The 20,796-nt window shown below is 39.5% G+C and overlaps 1 protein-coding gene across 4 annotated transcripts in view; it reads right to left on the bottom strand.

Annotated features, from left to right (window-relative positions):
* lama2 (laminin, alpha 2) overlaps positions 1-20,796 on the bottom strand; it is a 393,314-nt gene that overhangs the window by 207,404 nt on the left and 165,114 nt on the right. For all 4 annotated transcript variants that reach the window (XM_060851112.1, XM_060851122.1, XM_060851132.1 and 1 more), the window contains exons 13-14: positions 12,818-12,910; positions 2,115-2,326 (exon numbers count right to left, since the gene is read on the bottom strand). In XM_060851112.1, the coding sequence (XP_060707095.1) occupies positions 2,115-2,326; positions 12,818-12,910 (305 nt within the window). The remainder of the gene's footprint in view (positions 1-2,114; positions 2,327-12,817; positions 12,911-20,796) is intronic.

Here is a 20,796-nt window from a genome sequence, read left to right as displayed (position 1 = left end):
TTTTTTTTCTCTCAAAAGATCTTTAGTGTGCCCTATTCTCATCCCCAGAAAATTGCGGGGTTTATAAATTTATTCAAGACTGAGTTTGATAGATTGTTGATAGGCAAGGGAGTCAAAGGTTAATGAGGTGTAGGCTGGAAAGTGGAGATGAGACCAGAAATGTATTGGACACTGTTCAGATTCTTCATAACTGTCAAAATAATGTTTCTTTTTGTTTAATATCAACCGGAACTATTAAATCACAGTAGAAAATGTAACAGCATATGCTAACAGGTCATTTTGCAATATTTTAAGAGCACAACAGTGACTCATCCATTGGAAATGGGTCTACTACAAAGGGGCAGGTTAATGTAAGGGTCAACTTTCTGTTAAAGAACAAATCTTCACAATGTAGGTGTGAACACACCGTACTTATCATTCAGAATGTTTCTGACTCTTCAAAAAAACTTTCCATTTTCTTCACAAACACGTAAACTTGGTGTGATTTTAATAGGTTTGCCATACCCTGAACTACTAGAAAAAAAAGGCAGGTGGGAGGAAATCTGAGTTTACTCTGCTTGCAATGGATAAGCCAATATTAGCAGGGTTTGGGCAAGGGTTTTGCACATCAGGCAATCCCAATCCCCACACATGCCAGAAGGAAACAGATTGAGTCAGGAAAACAAAGGAAAATCAGATATTCCCTATGCCCCAATAAAAGGTATGGCCATTTACACACTGAGAAGTACCTTCGCTCCCAGGAAAAAAAATCAATTCAAGCTACCTAAAATATGTTCATGCTTTTTATTTCCTGCAGCAATGTAAGAAGATCTTTTAAAGAATTTGTAAATTTGCATTCAAGTGGCTCTCAGCAATGGAACCCTTCAATGAGATTTACTCATGAACTGAATGTCTATTTTGTCACCAAAATTGTAATTCTGTGAATTCAAAATGCCTCCCTCTCCTGTTGTCATTTATAGACAACAATGTCCTATGTGTCCTAAAGCAATTTCGTTGTCAATAGTGGGAAAGGAGGCTGCATTTCTTTAAACTAGCCTGGAGGCTTTTTACAAACCAGCTGAGCCCAGGAATCCCACTGCAATTTGGGATGTTTGTATTATAGCCTGCAGCATAATGACTCCGGAGAGTCGCAACTGTCCAGTGTAAACAGACAGTGCCTACTGTTTATAATTAAAGCACTTTGGGACATTCTCTGCTTTTGACTTAGCCAAAACGAGTTTAATCCAAGGAAATGCCCTATTTGAGATTCACTTTGTCATCAAACAAATTATTAAACAAGGAAAGAAATTTAAGATAAATGATATCCTTGTTAATGAATTGCAGTAGTAGTTTAATAACAAGTACAAACTTATTTTTAATAAATCATCAATAATGAGGTGCATGACTATGAATGTACTTGCACAGAATGGCTACATCCTGATTTGGTTTATTACTTAAGATGAATTTCTTTCCATGAGGTAACTCAGCAATAATGGAAAATTAGATGAAGCATATTTCACAGCACTCTTCATTGCCACATAAGCAAATAATACATGAGCTTGTTTTAAGTGGAAAATGTTGTCCAATTTGTCTTCTTGGGACAGTAACTGTAGTAAATTAATGGTTGAGATTCTATTCATAACAGGCAAGTAAGGAAATATAAAAAAAACAAGATGAGCTCTCCTGCGATTTCCATTTTTCTATCTCTAGAAACAGAATATTCTGTTCATCAAGGAACAATAGAAATAGGTGTGATGGGCTGTCTCTTCCATGTGTCACTAGGTTCAGTGTGCCAAGAATGCACAAACATACTTGCAACCACACAAAGGGAGGGGTTGAAGCGGAATGCGGTAATTCATTTTAATACACTTGGCTATCAATTTGTCACAGCAGTAACCCTCTCTTACCCATATCTCTTTACAGAATTATTAACAATCAAGCCAGAAGGCAAGGCTAATTGAACCATTTCCACCGGCAGTTTCATCTTCACAGTTTCTATGCCCATGCCAGCATAAAATTCAACCATTAAAGGTATATCAGTTAAATGGCCAAAGTATAGCAAGTGGGCTGTGGTTTGAATTTCAATAAAACAAATAATATTTGCTACAAGGAAAATATATTGCTTATTTTTTTACCCATAGATGGCAGTCTGGTCGTAGTTATAGGTGGCCCTTATGAGAAGACGGGTAACGTTTGCCAGAACAGTCATGAAGTCTTTTCTGTTTACAGGTGACATTGTGGAATGAATCACAAAGTTCTCTGGTCGTAAAACTATCATTTTGGTGTGCTCTGTCAGTGGATCGAGCTTAATTCCATCAGCACCATTACTTATGAGGATGCCATTACCCTAACAAAGAAAATTAAGAACAAAGCATGTAAACAAATAATATAATAAAATTTGTCCTCAACTAGGTCTTTGCTCGAACATACGTTTCACCTAAGAATTGTACACTATCCCTTATAAAGTTTCAGTAAATGGTGTGACAATCTCATAAAATCCACATTAATAACAGAACAATACGTTGTATTATACAGCATCTTGAATGTAAAAAAATGCCCTAAGGTGCTTTTTAACTGGTGTAATCAGACAGAACAAAAGATGCCAAGACAAAACGTGACTATTTAGAAGGTCTTAAGGAGAAATTAAAGAAGAGAGAATTAATGAAGACACAGAGGGATTTTGGATGGGAATTCCAATGTGTGAAGTCTAGAAGGGATAACAGCCAATTATAGAATGAATGGTTATGCAAAAGGTCATAGTCAGATTAACAATGATCAGGATGTTGTGTTTCCTAACCTATAGTGTAGCATGTGCCAAAGGGTTCGAATATGAAGAATGAGAAGTTTAAATCTGAGGCATTGAAGAATCAGGAACTAATGCAAGTTAGCAAACACAGGAGAAATCGGTGAGTAAGACTTCACACAAGATAGTTGTAGATGGATTGTAGTTTGTGAAAGAAATACAATGGAATTTGAATCTTGACTCAGCTGTCCACTGGCTGAGTAACATTTCCAGTGCTTGGCACTCATACAACTCCATAATTCATGTCACATTTTCATACACTCTCTTCTCTGACTCCATGTTGGGAATGGACCCTCCATGCTGATTTGTATCTCTTCGGTTCCAGTGAAAATTTAGAATTTACTAGTTTAAAGATGTTAATTAAGATTTGGGTAGCTCTGGTTGAGCCATTGGAAACTTTATTATCAAATTCATTCTTAGGATGTTAAACATGGCAGAGCCAGTATTTAAAGCCTATCCCCAGCTGACCTGCAAGGGTAGGAGGAAAGGTAAAGTGTACATTACTCAAACAGCCATGAAAAACTCCTAGTGAATATCCAGTGAATAGACCCACACCAACTTTCCAACTCTTTCACTATATTTCTTATTGCAACAGAAGGGTTATAGCTGAAACGTCGACTTCTCCACCTCCTGATGCTGCCTGGCTTGCTGTGTTTTTCTGGTCTCCTGCTTATCTACCATACTCCTTATTGCGCTTTGTATCTTGGAGATACACTGAGATGGCACACAATGTCTTGTGTGTCAAGAAGCTTTATTTATAGGTGCTTTTTAAAATGCCTGCTCTTTACGCTGCTGCTACCTTTTGCTGCCCTTTACTTTGGCTGTTGGATCATGAAATGTCCTGTTATGTAATCTCCCCTGGCCTTCACTCTCTTTATACACTTTCGTTTTAATTCTTCCCTCCCCCTTCTTGCACTTCCACAAATTCTCACATTTTTAACTTGTAATCTTAACAACGTTAAATGTTAAATCTGTTTGTTTCCAGAGATTCTTCTTGACCTACTGGGTACTTTTTTGTTCTTATTTAATATCCATGTGGAGTTGTTGCCATTGTTTTGTTGGCTACAGAACTGGTTGTGCAGGTACAGATACTGTTTAACTACAACTTCTCATTAGAAACAACAGTTTGGATATTCGGTGAACACTTCCATTAACAGATCTATTGCTGGCCACCAGACTCATGGTACAGGACCAGGTCTTCCTCTATTTCACATCGCTTGCCAGTTTACTTCTTGCAGAACGTTGTCTGTTGCCAATTCTGTCCTCGACTCCTTGAGTGAAAAGATTCATGGTCATGAGTGAAATGACCATGATCACACAGTGATCTTCAATGTTGCAAGTCGCTAGCTATCACTAACACTGTCCAGCATAAAAGTGCAGCAAAGCATATCACAAGCATGCAGGGTTCAATGCTGCAAGCCACTACACACTCACTACTACTGCCTAAGATAGAGGTGCAGCCAAGCATATCAACTGCTCAGCACTGTGAACCAGTGACCGAGTCAACCTAGAAGTTGAACTGAACTGAAGACAATCTGACCATGTCAGGATCTGCATAGCAGTTGGTGCTAACAATGTAGTCAGCAATTATTGATCAGTGCAAACAGTGAACTTTCCAGCTTAGAGATGCATGCGCCAATGATAACAAGCATAGATGCAGTTTGTGCTTCCTGCTGTCCTGTATGTGTGTTCTGTTCATGACAATGGGAATGAAGATAAAACAATTGGTTGTTCATTTCGTTCAATAGATTAGGAGAGTAACAGCTTCAGTTGGGTTTCCTGATGTAACTATGCTGCCATATATTTCCACATGAAGTTGAATACGTGTCAAATACTGTTCACTATATGATTGTCCACTTCCATTATTTGTCTTTGGTCATTAGTCTCTGAAGAGACTCGGCAGTCTTAGTGCAGCTTGGGACAAATTTGCAATAAAAGTTAGTGGCAGCCAGGAACGATGCCAATCCTTTCACTTTAGATAGAGATAGAAATGCATGCATGGCTTTGAGCTTAGCATTAGTGCGTTATACTCTAGCTGCTCACATTACAGAAAGTCACTCTCAATGCTGCAAATGTGCATTTGCTGTCATAGAGCAGCAAATCATGTTGTGCAAATCAAAGTAGTACAGAGTGATAAACCTCTGTTCATGTTCTGCTTTATCCATTCATAGGCTAATTAACTTGTCAAGGAGGTTGAACAGCGATGACAAGATGAAGAAATTACCTTCTTGAATACTACAAGTTCTGAACTTAATCAATAGAGCTTTCTGTGCTACTGAATCGTACTTTAAGAGATTGAAAATAAAACGTAAACATTGGCTTTGCACAACTATTGACATCTGTCACATTCATAAAAACTGTGGACTCCTGGAATAATGTTGATAGTTCTTGAATTGTAGCAAGGAAATACCTGTCTAAAATGAAAACTTAGGCGACTATTATCTTCAGATTGATGCAGATAACTAGGGTTCACATTACAAATTTCAGTTCTGTGCACATTATGATTCACAACTCATCTGAGGTCTTGAGACTTCTGACCCTTTAAAACCTTGACACACCTCCAGAAAAAAATGATGAGGAATCAGTCATGCTGGTCCATACAACAAAGTAAACCAGGTCAAAGGTGCTGAGTGTGTGACCAGAATTAGCTTGTACACTTAAAAATCCCTGATGAACGTCCACAGATAGAGTTAGAAATCCAAAAAATGAATCCCAGATATGGTTTTTAAAAGAGCTCCCAAGCTAATCTAATTTGGAGAAAATGGAGTAGCTCAAAACCACCTAATTTTGCCATTTTATGATATGCAATGATTTGTTTTGGTATTCATGGCAACAAGTTGATTTGCTCAATGACATCATCTACGCAAGTCATTCCAGTTCCTGTGACACCTCAGCATAGATTGCATTTAGCAACTATTGCAAATTTTGTGAAACTGGAGAACTGACGTTCCAATTCAGTATCCCTCAAATTCCCCACATCGGGTAAATAAGGAAGGATACTGTTGTACATAGCATCATCAACTAGGCCAGTTAGACTGGAGCCAATTAGGTTGGGAGGAAAGAACTGAGGCTAAACAATAGATTACCTTGAAAGAGGAGACGGTTTGGATATAGTCAACATACATTCCCTCAAAAAGGAAATAAAAACCCAGCGTTCCCGAGATAATGAAAAAGATAGATAGAATTCAAGATAAAAGAAAAAGTATGATGTGTCTGGTTAAAAAAATGTAATTAAGAACAAAATGTTCAGGAGGGAAGTGAGAAAGCAAATATGCAAAACAAGAGGGATTATGAAAAAAACTATCAATTAACTCAACAGGAAATTACAAAATCTTCTGAAGGCATGCAATTGGTAAATGATGGTAAAAGGAGGAGTAAGGATAAGAAGAGACCAAAAGAGGAGATTTGTACATGGAGGCAGATGGCAAGGCAGTGGTACCAGGCCATAGAGATAGAATCTCAGTCACTAGAAGGGTTTCAAATTGATAAGGACAGGGTATTGGATAAGCCATTGATGCCTAGAGTTTACAAGGCACCTGCAGCAGATGAGTGAGAACTGAATCTGCAGAGGTTCTGACTACAATCTTTCAGTCTTCCTTATATTCAGATAGTAATTCAAGAGGACTAGAACATTGTTCAAATAAATTTGCTAAGAAAAGTCCAGCAATTCTAGTCCAGTCAGCTTAACTTTAGTTATCAGGAAAATTATAGAAAGAATGTGCAGGTTAGGTGAATGGCCAATGGTAAATTGCCCATTGAGTTCAGAGATTTGTAGGTTAGTCAGGGATGTGTAGAGTAATACAGTAGATGAATGGGTGTGGATGGGACACTGTTTGGAGGGTTGGTGTGGACTTGTTGGGCCATATGGCTTGTTTCCACTCAGCAGGGATTCTTTTGATTTTATGATAATAATTTGGGATAGAATTACTAGTTACATAGAGAAATATGAGGCAGCCTGCATAGATTTCCAAGGGGAAAACATTTTTAATCAACTTGCTAGAATTCTAGGAGAGGTAACAGGGAGCATTGATGAGGGTAGTTTTGGGTATATATGGGTGTATATCATTAAAGGGGTTCAAGCAAGATACGCGGAGACAGTGGCAAATCAAGCTAAAGTCTCCTAGGATTTATTAATAGAGAGTACAAGTGCAAGGAAGTTATTCTGAACCTTATAAGACAAAGTATACACAGTATAGCATCTTATATCAGATCTCAGCTGGAGGACTATGGACACTTCTGAATAATATACTTAGGGAAGGATCTGAATGTCTTGGAGAGAGTCCAGAAGATGCTTACAAGAACGATTCCAAGAATGAGATACTTCAGTTATGAAGATAGATTAGAGATGTGGGACTGTTTCCTTCGGAGAGGAGATGCCTCAGAGAGGATTTGAGTGACGTTTTCAAAATCATTAGAGGTCTGGACAGAGCAGACAGTGAGAAAAACAGCTCCCACTCAAAAATGTATCAAGAATAAGAGGGCATGGATCCGAAGTGTTTTGCTGGAAAAGTGAATACATTGTGAGGAAAATCAAATGCACAGAATAAGTAATTATTGATTGAAATGCACTGCATGGAATTGTGGTGGAGGCAGAGTCAGTTGAATCATTCAAGAGAGCTTACAATTATTTAAATAAAATAGTGTGTAGGATTATAGGAAAAGGGTGGGAAAATGGTATTAAGTCATGATGCACATTCAGAAAGCTAAATATGGATAAAATGGTTTTCTTCTACACCAGAATAATTTTGTGATTCATGTCATCGATCACTCTTAACACTCGATAATGACATGTTCAATCCACCAACTGCCTGCCTTCCATTTCAGTGCCAATATGATACAAACCTCAGTAGCATCGCAATTATTTCATTGTTACAATTCAAACTGCTCAGAAAGGGTATTTTAGAAAGTCAACATAGGGGGAAAAAGAATATTTTTTCACATTTAATCACTCGTTATGTGACTAATTGAAGAACTCATCCAGACTTTACAGACAAATTAAGAAGTGCTCCTTTTTCTGGATAGAGGTACAGCTGTTAATTGGTCAGTGTTTACTAATGTATGTCTGTGGACTCTTCTTTGTTCTGTCTGCCATTATTGAGTGCCATTGGAGAAACAAAAACTAATCTGAAAGCAAGCACCAGCAAACTGGAAATGAGAGCACAGAAATATTAATAAAAAGACATTTAAAATAAAGTTCCTCCATAGACAGATTGTGGTGCTTTCATCTCTGCATATCTCTGAGGGACACAACATAATAATTGGCCAGAAACAAGACCCACCAGCAAACTTCCCGTGAATCAAAGAATGGGAAACCTGAGAAATCATTAGCTTTCAAAGTGCATTCCGAACAAATTACTTGCAACAAAATTCCTAGGTGGAATGACTGACTTTGAACTTCCATTTTAAGAATGGTCCTTTACTAAACAGATTCATCACAAACGAGGGCCCTACTGCTGCAGGCTCAGCCTAAACATGTTGGAGAGTCAGAAACAGTAATACCCATGACCGAGGTGTCTCCCTTCTACAGAGTGAGTGGCAGACAGTTCAGCCTAAATTCAGTAAACAAAGAGGCGATCATTTGACCTTCAGGGATTTGCATTTGCATTGATCAGTTCAATGTACTGGAACTATGATCCTTCTGAAAACTAGAACTATTGAGTCAACATAAGATTGAAGAATGTCAGTCATAGGGTTGAGAAAAGGTGAAAAATGACTGTGGTAAAAGTTGAAAATCACACAACATTTATATTCCAACAGGTTTAATTGGAAGCACACTAGCTTTCGGAGCGACGCTCCTTCATCAGGTGATTGTGTGACAATCACCTGATAAAGGAGCGGCGCTCCAAAAGCTAGTGTGCTTCCAATTAAACCTGTTGGACTATAACCTGGTGTTGTGTGATTTTTAACTTTGTACACCCCGGTCCAACACCGGCATCTCCAAATCATGTGGTAAAAGTAGTTGATAAGTTAGATACTTTGATGCTTTGATGAGGAGACACATTGAAAGGCCTGTGACCTTGACATAGCATTCTTTAAAATAACTTGTTTTACCAACCACAATGGTATACACATGCTGTCCACACTCTCAGGAAGAGAATCCTTCATGAGCTGAACTGATGAAGTCATTCCTTTTTGACCTGCACAGCTCAGTCTAGCGATTACACTTGTTGAATTCCAAAAATATACTTTATTCATTTAAAAAATCTTTATGTACAAACAAAGTCACAAGAGCAGTTTGGTTCTGTACAGTTTTTGCACATGGAGAAACAATCTTACGTTGGAGTTTGAATTCCCAGACCTTCCAACAAACAAACCTAATGTTTTCCTACTTACACAAGATTCGATTATGCATATTTGAGGCACCGGGAGGATCCAATAACTAAATGGACCTTTATTGTACTTTGGCCAAAAGGTTTTAGATATTGGCCTTTCCCCTCTGCGCTTGCCCCAAGCTTTCACGTGTCCCTCAGCACATAGTCGTGAACCTGGAAATGTGCCATTCTGGTGAAGTCTAGGTAAGACCAACAAGTTTCAGGCAGTCCAAAGAGCATCTTTCACTATGTTGATAATCCTCCAGGCACACAGTTGATGTTTGTCCCGGTGTTCATCCCAGGGAACAGCCTCCAGAGCAGGGTGCTGAGTCATGGAGCTGCTTGAGATGAACCTGGACAAAAATCACTGCATCTCTTTCCAGACCTTCTCGGCAAAGACACATTGCAGAAGGAGATGTGTGACAGTCTCTACCTCCCTACAGTTTCTTCGAGGGCAGCTTGTGATGATGCAGAGACTCTGGGCATACGTAAAGAATCATCTAGGTATTGCCCTTCTCACCACCAGCCAGCTCTTGATACTTGTTGGAAAGTTCTGGCAATGAGGCATTTTGCCAAATGCCTTTCACAGTCTGCTCAGGGAACCACTCGACAGGATCCACCCTCTCCTTTTTCCACAGGGTCTCGAGGATGCTGCATGTTAACCACTTCCTGAGTGACTTGTGGTCAAAAGTGTTTTTCTTTGCAAATTTCTCCATGAAGGTTAGATGGTGCAGAAAGGTCCAATTACTTGAAGCATTCCACAACAATGAGGCCAGTCCCTTCCTTTGCAATAGGGGGGACAGGTGGAATCTCAGTACATGTGGGGTTTGCGTACCAAAGGTCTTCACACAGTTTGATGCAGCCACACACAAAGATAGCCATCAGGATGAGGGCAGCATTTGATATATTCTTTCTCCCAACTTATCCAGAGCATTGTACATTGTGTCCCTGCAAACCCATCCATCTTTGACCTCTAGGCAAAGTGGAAATTGGATTGGGTGACTACAATGGTCATGTTCGAGGGAATAGGTCAGATGTACAATAAGTACAACAATACAGAATGTACCTCACACCTGATGACCAGGTTTTCACCTGCAATGGAGATGGTGCAGTGCTCCCAAAAGCTGGTTTCTGCCTCACCTTGGCAAAATGCTACCCCCGAGATTCTGCGCAAGCCTTAATTCCTCCAAACCATATTCCCAGCATCTTTAGGTAACCTGACTGTGAAGGTGGTAAAGGATTGGTCAACCCAGTTCCCAAATGGCCTTGTCTTTGCCTCAATTTACCTTGGCTCCTGAGGCCAGTTCGAACAGGTCACAGATGCTCATGAATCTATGCACTTTTACCTATTGGATTCCATTGCCTGGAATAGTCACCCCTCTCAGGTTTACAACCTTCCTATTGGACTTAGCAAAAGGCTCTACACAACATACATGGCAGGACAGAGTGGGCCATTAGAGTCGTAGAGATATACAGCACAGAAACAGACCCTTCAGTGCAACTCGTCCATGCCAACCACATAACCTAATTTAATCTAGTCCCATTTGTCAGCACTTGGCCCATATCCCTCTAAACCCTTCCTTTTCATATACCCATCCAGATGCCTTGTAAATGTTGTAATTGTAGCAGTCTCCACAACTTCGTCTAGCAGCTCATTCCATTCATGCACCACCCTTTGCGTGAAAAAGTTACCCCTTAGGTCCCTTTTAAATCTTTCCCTTCTCACCCTAAACCTATGTCCTCTAGTTCTGGACTCCTCCACCCCAGAGAAAAGGCCTTGATTATTTATTCTATCCATGCCCTCACAATTTCATAAACCTCAATAAGATCACCCCTCAGCCTCCAAAGATCCAGGGAAAACAGCCCCAGCCTATTCACCCTCTTCTATAGCTCAAACCCTCCAACCCTTGCATCATCCTTGTAAATCTTTGATCTGGAAACTTTCTGATTCCGATCCACTGATTGAGACTGCACTAATGATGTTGGTGTAGATCAGTCAGATTCAACTGTGAATTCCCTCCCCAGAGCCCATTCAGGACAGCATGCCCCATAGGTAGGTGTGTTATATCCTGTTAGAGGTTTTCTCCTGTTCCAGGCTGATGAGGAAGCATTCATGGCCCTGTCCTGCACCTGAGCAATCGTATCCCTGAGGAGTGTGAGGCTTTCTGAGATCATCCTGCCCGGTACAGCACAGGTTTGGTTGGGGTGAATCACTGATCCCAGAGCAGATCTGACCCAGTTGGCAATGATTCTCAACTCTTGTAACCAAGATTATGTATGCACCTCAGATATATGCAGAGATGAAATAACACAATCTGTCTATGCAGGACCTTAATTTGTTTTATTACCATTTCTGCTCTCTCATTTCCAGTTTGCTGCTGTTTGCTTTCAGATTCATCTTTGTTTGTCTAACAGCACTGACTAATAGCAAATATAACGAAGCAGAGTTCATAGACACACATAAGCAAACACTGACCAATTAACTGCTATACTCCCAAGAAAAAGAAGATTTCAATTTGCCTGCAAAATCTCAATGAGTTCTTCACTTAATCTTATACCAAATAATTAAATGATAGAAAAATGTTTAATCTCTTTCCCTGCATTCACTTTCTAAAATATTATTTTTAAACAGCATGGATTGTAACAATTGTAACAGAATATGAGATAATTGCAGCATTGTTGAAAGGTAGAAAGAGGAAGGAAAGTGGGATTTGTGGGTGGGAGGAAGGGGGAATGGAGAAGAGAAGGAAGGGAGGGGGGAGGGGAGGAAGCAAGCATTGATTTACATTTTAGAGCACATTTACATATCTTGAGGCATGTGGATAAAAGAAAAATACAGCTGATGAAAAAGAAAAACACAGCAGATGCTGGACATGTGAAATAAAAACAGCAAATGCTGGAGAAACTCAGCAGGTCTGGCAGCATCTGCAAAGGAGAAAAGTGAGTGGTTGAAGCCCAATGGCTCTTCCTGGATATGAAATGTTAACTCTTTCCACAGATATTACCAGACCTGCTGCATTTCTCCAGCATTTTCTGTTTTTATCCGAGACATCTGAAATGCTTCACATCAAAACACAATTTGATGAATGTCGGGTAATAGTTTCATTGATGCTTTTGAGAGATAAAATTGGTCGGTCCATTGGGAAATGGCCACTATCTTCCTTCAGTGATATCATGGCATCCTAGTCGACTAATATTTTCTCAATTTATTATCTCACCCAAAAGATGGCCAATCACTCCAATCATGTACTCTTTCAGTACTGCACTGAATTATCAGCATAGTTTACGTGTTCAATCCTCTAACAAGACCTTTCTCACTGAGAGATCAGAGTGTAAGATTCACATATTCTTTTCATTCAGATCAATGAAGAGAGGCAAATATACCTCTGTGTGAACAGATCAATGCCTAGCTTATTTATGAACATTGACCCAAGGTTGTGATAATGAGAATGAACACTACTCATGACTGAAGAATGATTTTATGAGGGGGAAAAAAATGAAGGATTATTTTTAGCATGCATCCTACATTACAAACAAAATTAGTTTCATACTTTAGCATTCAAATGACCAAAATTGATCCACGATGCTTCTGAATAATTTTTGTTTCATGACCATTTGAATAAGTATTTGATAGTGACTGTACTCTGTACATAAATAAAAAGTTAGAAAGAACAACTGGCCTCTAATTTGGAAAAGACAAACATAGTGAGTTAGAAGCACCAACCTCGAGGATGACTTGGGACTTTTGATTGTGTGAGAGATGTCCTGTGGAGTCGGCAGAGATGGTGAAAATCAATTTCCCTCCATATGCTGTCAGCTGGAGTCAGAGAAATACAATACAGTTTTAAAATGTCCTCTCTTTTACTGATTAAAACAAGCACTTCAGATGTTTTTCTAGAACATTTAAAAATTTGAGAATAAAATTCAATTTAACCTCTGAACTGTGGTCAGTTTTCATATAGATCAGTCTACTGAAGCACTTGAATGTAAACTTATAATTTTGTTGAATTATGCATCATATCAAGACAACACATCACATTTTAATAATTGAGACAATATGAAGATCTTGAACTGAAATTTGTGCAGTAATGTGTTAACGATTCTCAAACAATCACTTATACAGCACCATAAGAACTTAAAATCATCATTTAGTCTCCATTAACAATACTCCACTGAATAATTGCAATTTCTGAATTATTAACCATTTTTTTACATGTGGAAAGAGGTGTGATTTTTAAACAATAGTTCAGAAATTTTAAAATTACTAATAAGCTCTAATAATAACTGCTCAGTTGACAGCTTGAGGGTTTGAGTGAACAGAGGTAATCATTTCATCATCACATTAAAAGAAAATATTATAATAATATGATGTAGGTTAAATGCAGAAACAAACGTTGGAGGAACAAGAACAAGCAGGCACAGATTTAAAGGGATTTGCAGGGGGTGAAGTGAGGAGCAACCTTTTCACTCAGTAAGCAGTCGGGGTACAGAATGCACTGCCTGGAAATGTGGTGAAGACTGGTTCAATTGAGGCATTCAAGTGTGTGTTAGATGATTATTTGGATAAAACTAATGTGGAGAGTATAGGGGAAAAGCAAGCAATTTGCATCAGAAAATGATGCTCATTTAACAAACCAATGCAGGCACATTGGACTGAATAGCCTCTTTCTACACTGGAACACCTGTTATTCTGTGAAATTAACACACCTCAATCAGGAAACATGAAAGGTGACTCCCTGTCCTACCCAAATACTTGCTGACATTTACACACTCATACCTATACACTGTTGCATCAACAAGCTCATACCGTCACACTCACATTCATTCACATATACTCAGAGATGTGCTATTGTGCTATGTTGCACCTTGTTAAGTCAAGATATGATTACAAAACGTATGTGGACAACATGAATACATACAGATAAAGAAGATTGATGCTGCATTGAAATGCCACTATAATTTGGATATATATTATTTTTCCTCATTGTAATTAGATGGACAAGGAAATAGAGAGGCAGAGGTATTTAGAGCAAAAGGACCAGACAAGTGATAACATGATTTCCATGGGGAAGGTTGGGGAGTGATATTTGTATAAGAATCATAAGTGCAAGGAACAGAGTTCTGCCAGTTTGGAGGGATAGAGAAAGCAGTAAGATAGAATGGGGGCGGTACTGTAGATGAGGATTAGAATTATAAATTTGGGGTGTTGATGGACTCAGAACCAATTTAAGACAGCAAGTTAGGTGATAAGATCAGTCTGTTGTCTGCATTTTGGACAAACTAAACCTCCCAGAGCTGAAAATATGTTGCTGGTTAAAGCACAGCAGGTCAGGCAGCATCCAAGGAACAGGAAATTCGACGTTTCGGGCCAGAGCCCTTCATCAAGACAATCTTCTCTAAAGACGACTTGTAGAGAATCTAGGAGACCATCAGAATAGATAGATCGAGAGGAAAGTTATGTCTAAGGGTTTCAGCAATCCCTGGACTGAGGTGAACATGAAAGTAGATGGTCTTTGTGTTGAGATCAGGAGCTTATTTCAGGAGGGTGGTGGAATGGGATGCCAAATTCACAAGCAACTTGGTTTTATCTTAGGCAGAAGACCAAGAGGGGTCATTCAATGAAAAATTTATGGTCAAGATGATGGTTTTAGTCTTCCCAATGTTTAACTTAGGAAATTGTAGCACTTCTAAGACTGGATGCTAGATAGTCAATCTAATATTACAGAGACAACAAATGCATACCACTTGGTATGTTTGTGGAATCCAATCCCATGTCCTTGGATTATAATATCGAAGCACAGCAAATTAGATGGAAACAGACCCTTCAGGACCTCCTGTGCTTACATAGCCATTGCAGGAGATCCTATGGTTACATTTAGATTGTTGGAGCAGAATAGAGAGAAAGGTTGATTCTAAAAAGGAATCAGAGTAATCATTGTTTGAACGGGGGGTGTGGGGGGATGACAACAATATGGAAAGGAGGTAAGATCACCTGCATAAGAGAAGGCATTTACAAAGGCAGCCCGAAGATAGCCAGGGAAAGAAAGCGGAGTTCTCAGCAATTTTATAGGAACAAATGCCAGAAATTAGGAAATGGATCATCTCAGGGTAAATATCACAGGAAGAGAAAAACATAGAGTGGCACGAGTTCAAGGCTGGCATGAGGGAAGGCACGGCTGTATGTTAGATTTGTTGAGCAAGGGGAAGAGGAGAAACAATGGAGGTTAATGATTGTTAGGAGCATCTTACAATTTTGGGAGGTGGGAGTGGTATGTAGAGTGGAGGAAAGAGACTTTTTGCTCCAGGATGGTTTTGGTATTATGTACAGTTTTGGTACAACAGTAACTGAATTTTTATTCTTCAAAGGTAACGGAATTATCTGAATTAAAGTAAGCGACAGAATATCTTCTTGACACATGACAATTTTCTTCTAATTCTTCATGATCTAAATATATATTGTAAAATAAAGGCAATTCTTGGATTGCTGAGTGGACACACCTTAGCTGAGTGGACATGACCTGATCAGTCATACCTTGCTGCAAAAACTTTGATTAGGGAAGGAGATACATGTGGGCAAATATTACAAGAACTTATTCTCCCAGGTAGTGAAGTAGTCTAATGGATCAAACATGAAGCCTGACCATATAGACAAGGCAGCAGCAGATCCCTGCCTTGAAGAGTTCTCACACAGTGAGAATGTCTGAAGGAATGCATGACAAACTAGAAAGAAAAAGAATAAGTGTTACGTTTTGATACAACTTGTAAATAAAATACAGTTTCTAATTTCCTACTTAGTGCATAAAGATACTTTCACTTAGTGGACCAATGCAAACATAGAAGGCTGAATGGGTTCCTTCTGTACTTTAATAATTCTGTGAGGTGAATTCCAGTCAAGAGGAGTGCTGACTTTCTTTTCTGACTGAGTGCAAATGAAAGTCTAAACAGTGTCCCATTCACTTTTCACCAAGACTTTGAATATACCCCACCTCCCATTACCTTTCAGTACCATCAAGGACCAATACAATTGCCTATCCCGCCACAAATTTCACGTCTGGACATTTTTAACCCTCAGGCCTCATTTGCAATCCACAGCTGAAAACCAACATTGTAGGTTATCTCTTTTGGGAAATTACATTCTGATATACTGGAACTTTAATGGTAAATGTGAGCCAAAAAAACATTGCTCTGCATTTCTTTAAAATAGCAAAAGTTAAAATGGACCATCGGGTCAACCATTCCACTCGACAATTTTACAAAATAAAGTGCAAGAAGTCTGCACATTCTTAACTGGGAGATGTCTGCAAGCTTTTCTCAGGATGTTGACTCAGCATGTCTGAAATTTACAAAATAAACTAGAAATTAAACCTTTAATGAAATATCAAAACAAAAATGTTTTTGCAAACATTGCAAACTTCCTTAAACAGGATGTGGATATGCAGCACACTCTACTGATATGTTTATTGATCTACTATGGTTAATAATTCAATTAGTTGTTTAGTCTTCACTATTTATTATTACGAGAAGCAATTAAATCAAAAACAGTTAACTACAAGATGGTGATGTAGTGGTATTGTCATTTGGCAAGAGACCAAGATGACCATCCATGTCTGTTCTCTGTGGAAAAGGATACTACTGACTCATAATGAGCATGTGTCTTCTGTCTACTGTCCTGGAGGCTTAGAAATCCATATATGGCCAGAAGGTCTTGTGCACATGCCTAGGGCAGAGAGTTCAATGGAATTCTGGAATACTATGCTGCTTGAGTATGTAATACTTAGCAAGCTGAAGCACACAAGCAGAATATTTGTGAAATGGAGACTTATGTGCCTCCAATCTCTGTTTTCACTGCCCTTTATTTACCACCTCTAAGGACAAGAAGAGAGGGGTTATTACTGCTTTGTAGGCCTCAGGTTTACAGCAGTACTCCACTTTGCTTGCCCAATTACATATTCCATGCACATTGAAAGGACTATTCAAGCAGTGAAGGTAAAAAGCCTGCGAAGTCAGTCCCAAATCCAGAACTATAGGGGTGTACATAACATGAAAGGAACTGGTGAAGCAATTTGCACCAATACTGAAGCAGTTTATTTAAACAGAATTTCTGAAGAATCTGGCCACGCACAAAAACACGTGTTTGATAATGCTGAGACAGGTTTCACTGGAAGTGCAGAGCACAAAGAACGTAAAACTTCAAAGAGGAGATGGTTATGCCAAGATGTAAGTACACCAAAGATCATTTTACTCTTCTGCGAAGTTGAACTGCTGCATGGGATACAGGTTGAAGCCTTTAATGGGGTACCAGTCAGCGACACTGAAGGCTCTAAAGTTTATTCCAAAGCATATTTGCCTGCAATTTGGTCTTCAAATAAGCAAGTCTAGATGACAGGACATTCTCTCAAGAATGGTAGCAAGAACAATAGAAAATAAAGAGTGCATCTCCAAAAGATTTGCATAACCTGGTGGATATGTGCATGTTTTGTTGATGGGAGCAGGTCAGACTGAGAGACCATTTAATAAAGCACACAATATTCTGGCCTGACTGAGCCTGGAGGTTATGCTGACCCTCTATAAGACACTAGTTCAGCCTCTGCTGAAGTACTGCATTTGGTTTGAGCAGTACATTGTAGGTAAGGCATACAGAAATCAGAAAAGATTGATGAGAACGGTTCCCAAAGATGGGGAACTTCAGTATGAGATAAACCAGAGAAGTCAGGGCTGTTTTCCTCAGAAAAGAGAAAGCTGAGAGGGTATGTGGTAAAAATATTCAAAGTCGCGAGCATTCTGCACAGAATAGGGGGAAATTGTTCTCATTAATGAAAGAATTGGGAGCAAGAGGGCACAGAGTTATTATAACTGGCAAAAAAAAATGTGAGATAAAGATTTTCAGATAGCAAGGTACTAAAGTTTGGAAAGCACTGCCTAACGGCATGGTAGAAATAGATTCAATTAAGAAATTGAAAATGAAATCAAAATACAATTTTTTAATAAAAGCAGAACATGCAGGATTTGGGAGCAAAGATGGGAAAATAGCACAAGATTCTTTAAGTTAGAGGGTCAATGCAAACACAGAAGCTGAATGGGCTCCTTCTGTGCTTTAATAATTCTGTGAGGCGAAATCCATTCAAGAGGAGTGCTGACTTTTTTTCTCTGACTGAATGCAAATGGGAGAATTCTACACACATTCACGTTTCACTCAGACTTTGAATACACCCCATCTCCCATCAGCTTTAAGTACAATCAAGGACCAATAAAATTGCCTCTACTGTCACAAGTTTCATGTGTAGACATTTTTTACCCACAGGCCTCATTTATAATCCATAGCTGGATGTTCAGCTGTATCAAAGTAAGTGGCAGTGTCTGGTGAAAATCACACAACAGTTAGCTCAAAGGGCGGGGTTCTCACATGGTCTTGAGGGCTGACTATGGGTATACCACCATGGACTGAGGCAGTTCAAGAAAGGGACTTAACTCCATGTTCTCAAGAGCAACCAGGGATGGGTAGCAAATAATCTTTCCAGCATTCCAGCGTTCAACAAGGTTCCCCATGGGAGACATGGGCGCAAGGTTAGATCTCGTGGAATACAGGGAGAACTAGCCACTTGGATACAGAACTGGCTCAAAGGCAGAAGACAGAGGGTGATGGTATAGGGTTGTTTTTCAGACTGGAGGCCTGTGATCAGTGGAGTGCCACAAGGATCAGTGCTAGGTCCTCTACTTTTTGTCATTTACATAAATGATTTGGATGTGAGCATAAGAGGTACAGTTAGTAAGTTTGCAGATGATACCAAGATTGGAGGTGTAGTAGACAGCGAAGAGGGTTACCTCAGATTACAACAGGATCTGGACCAGGTGGGCCAATGGGGTGAGAAAAGGCAGATGGAGTTTTATTCAGATAAATGCGAGATGCTGCATTTTGGGAAAGCAAATCTTAGCGGGACTTATACACTTAACAGCAAGGTTCTAGGGAGTGTTGCTGAACAAAGAGACCTTGGAGTGCAGGTTCATAGCTCCTTGAAAGTAGAGTCGCAAGATAGGATCGTGAAGAAGGCGTTTGGTATGCTTTCCTTTATTGGTCAGAGTATTGAGTACAGGAGTTGGGAGGTCATGTTGTGGCTGTACAGGACATTGGTTAGGCCACTGTTGGAATATTGTGTGCAATTCTGGTCTCCTTCCTATTGGAAAGATGTTGTGAAACTTGAAAGGGTTCAGAAAAGATTTACAAGGATGTTGCCAGGGTTGGAGGATCTGAGCTAAAGGGAGAGGCTGAACAGGCTGGGACTGTTTTCCCTGGTGCATCAGAGGCTGAGGGGTGACCTTATTGAGATTTACAAAATTATGAGGGGCATAGATAGGATAAATAGACAAAGTCTTTTCCCTGGGGTCGGGGAGTACAGAACTAGAGGATCTAGGCTTAGGATGAGGGGGGAAAGATATAAAAGAGACCTAAGGGGCAACCTTTTCATGCAGAGGGTGGTATGTGTTTGGAATGAGCTGCCAGAAGATGTGGTGGAAACTGGTACAATTGCAACATTTAAAAGGCATTTGGATGGGTATATGAATAGGAAGGCTTTGGAGGGATATGGGCCGGGTGCTGGCAGGTGGAACTAGATTGGGTTGGGATATCCGGTCGGCATGGACAGGTTGGACCGAAGGGTCTGTTTCCATGCTGTACAACTTTATGACTCTATAATACCCACATCCAATGAATAAATATGAAATGTAATAAAAGCAAAATACAGTGGATGCTGGAGATTTGTAAAACAGGAGGTGCTGGAGAAAGTGAGCAGGTTTGGCAGAATCTGTGGAGGGAAACAAAGTTAACTTTTCTAATTCTGACACGATTCTACTCAGAATTTAGAAAGGAATGTTGGGAAGAGCTCAAGGCAGCCTTGACTTTCTCGGTGAACTCTAAGAAACTCTTCTGCTCGGCTTAGACGTCCCCCTCAAAGGAAAGATTACAGAGCAACGTCTGCCAAGTGGGATGGATCCTACCCTGTTCTTTGGAGTGCTGTCAATGTAATTCAATTTATATACACTTATACAGCCCTCAACTGCTTTAGGAGGATGTGATAGGGTTAGGACTAACCCTGTCGCTATATTTCTTTATTTTTCAGCTTAATACTAAGAAGGACTACAACATTTAACTTTTAACTTTATTTCTTTGTTTTTACATTATACTGAGAGTGACTATAATGTTTAACTTTTAACTTATTCCTTATTTCTTTCTACCTCGTTCTTGTACCTATTGACCTATACCTAAGATGGCACTGTGAGCAGTGACATTGAAAACTTTTCTCTGGACTCCTGTACTTTTGTACTTGAGTACATGTGACAATAAAGTCTAATCTCTAAGGCTGGAATGGCACAGGGTGACTGCCCCCACCCACTTTCTGCCTAATCCAAAAAGTTAAAAGCCCAAGGAATGGGTTCCGATCAGCACTAAAAATAAACGGATGCTAAGCGAATCTGCTACCGAAGAGTTTCTAGTAGCCCGCAAAACTGTAAAGATATAGGCGATCCTGTTTAAATTTGTTTCCCCATTCTGAAATTTTGTAGGATATGGCGACCAAGACATGAATTACAGGTGCAATAATTCCAGAATTGCTGATCTTCCATTTTGACCAAAAGAAATGTTTCTGCGCTTGTATTTTCAGTTCATCAGGGGGGTGTCAGGAAGCCATACTGGATCAAATTCAGCTTCTG

The sequence above is a fragment of the Hemiscyllium ocellatum genome, chromosome 3 (assembly GCF_020745735.1).
Source record: "Hemiscyllium ocellatum isolate sHemOce1 chromosome 3, sHemOce1.pat.X.cur, whole genome shotgun sequence".
Classification (NCBI taxonomy): domain Eukaryota; kingdom Metazoa; phylum Chordata; class Chondrichthyes; order Orectolobiformes; family Hemiscylliidae; genus Hemiscyllium; species Hemiscyllium ocellatum.
This window is presented reverse-complemented; position numbering and strand designations above follow the sequence as displayed.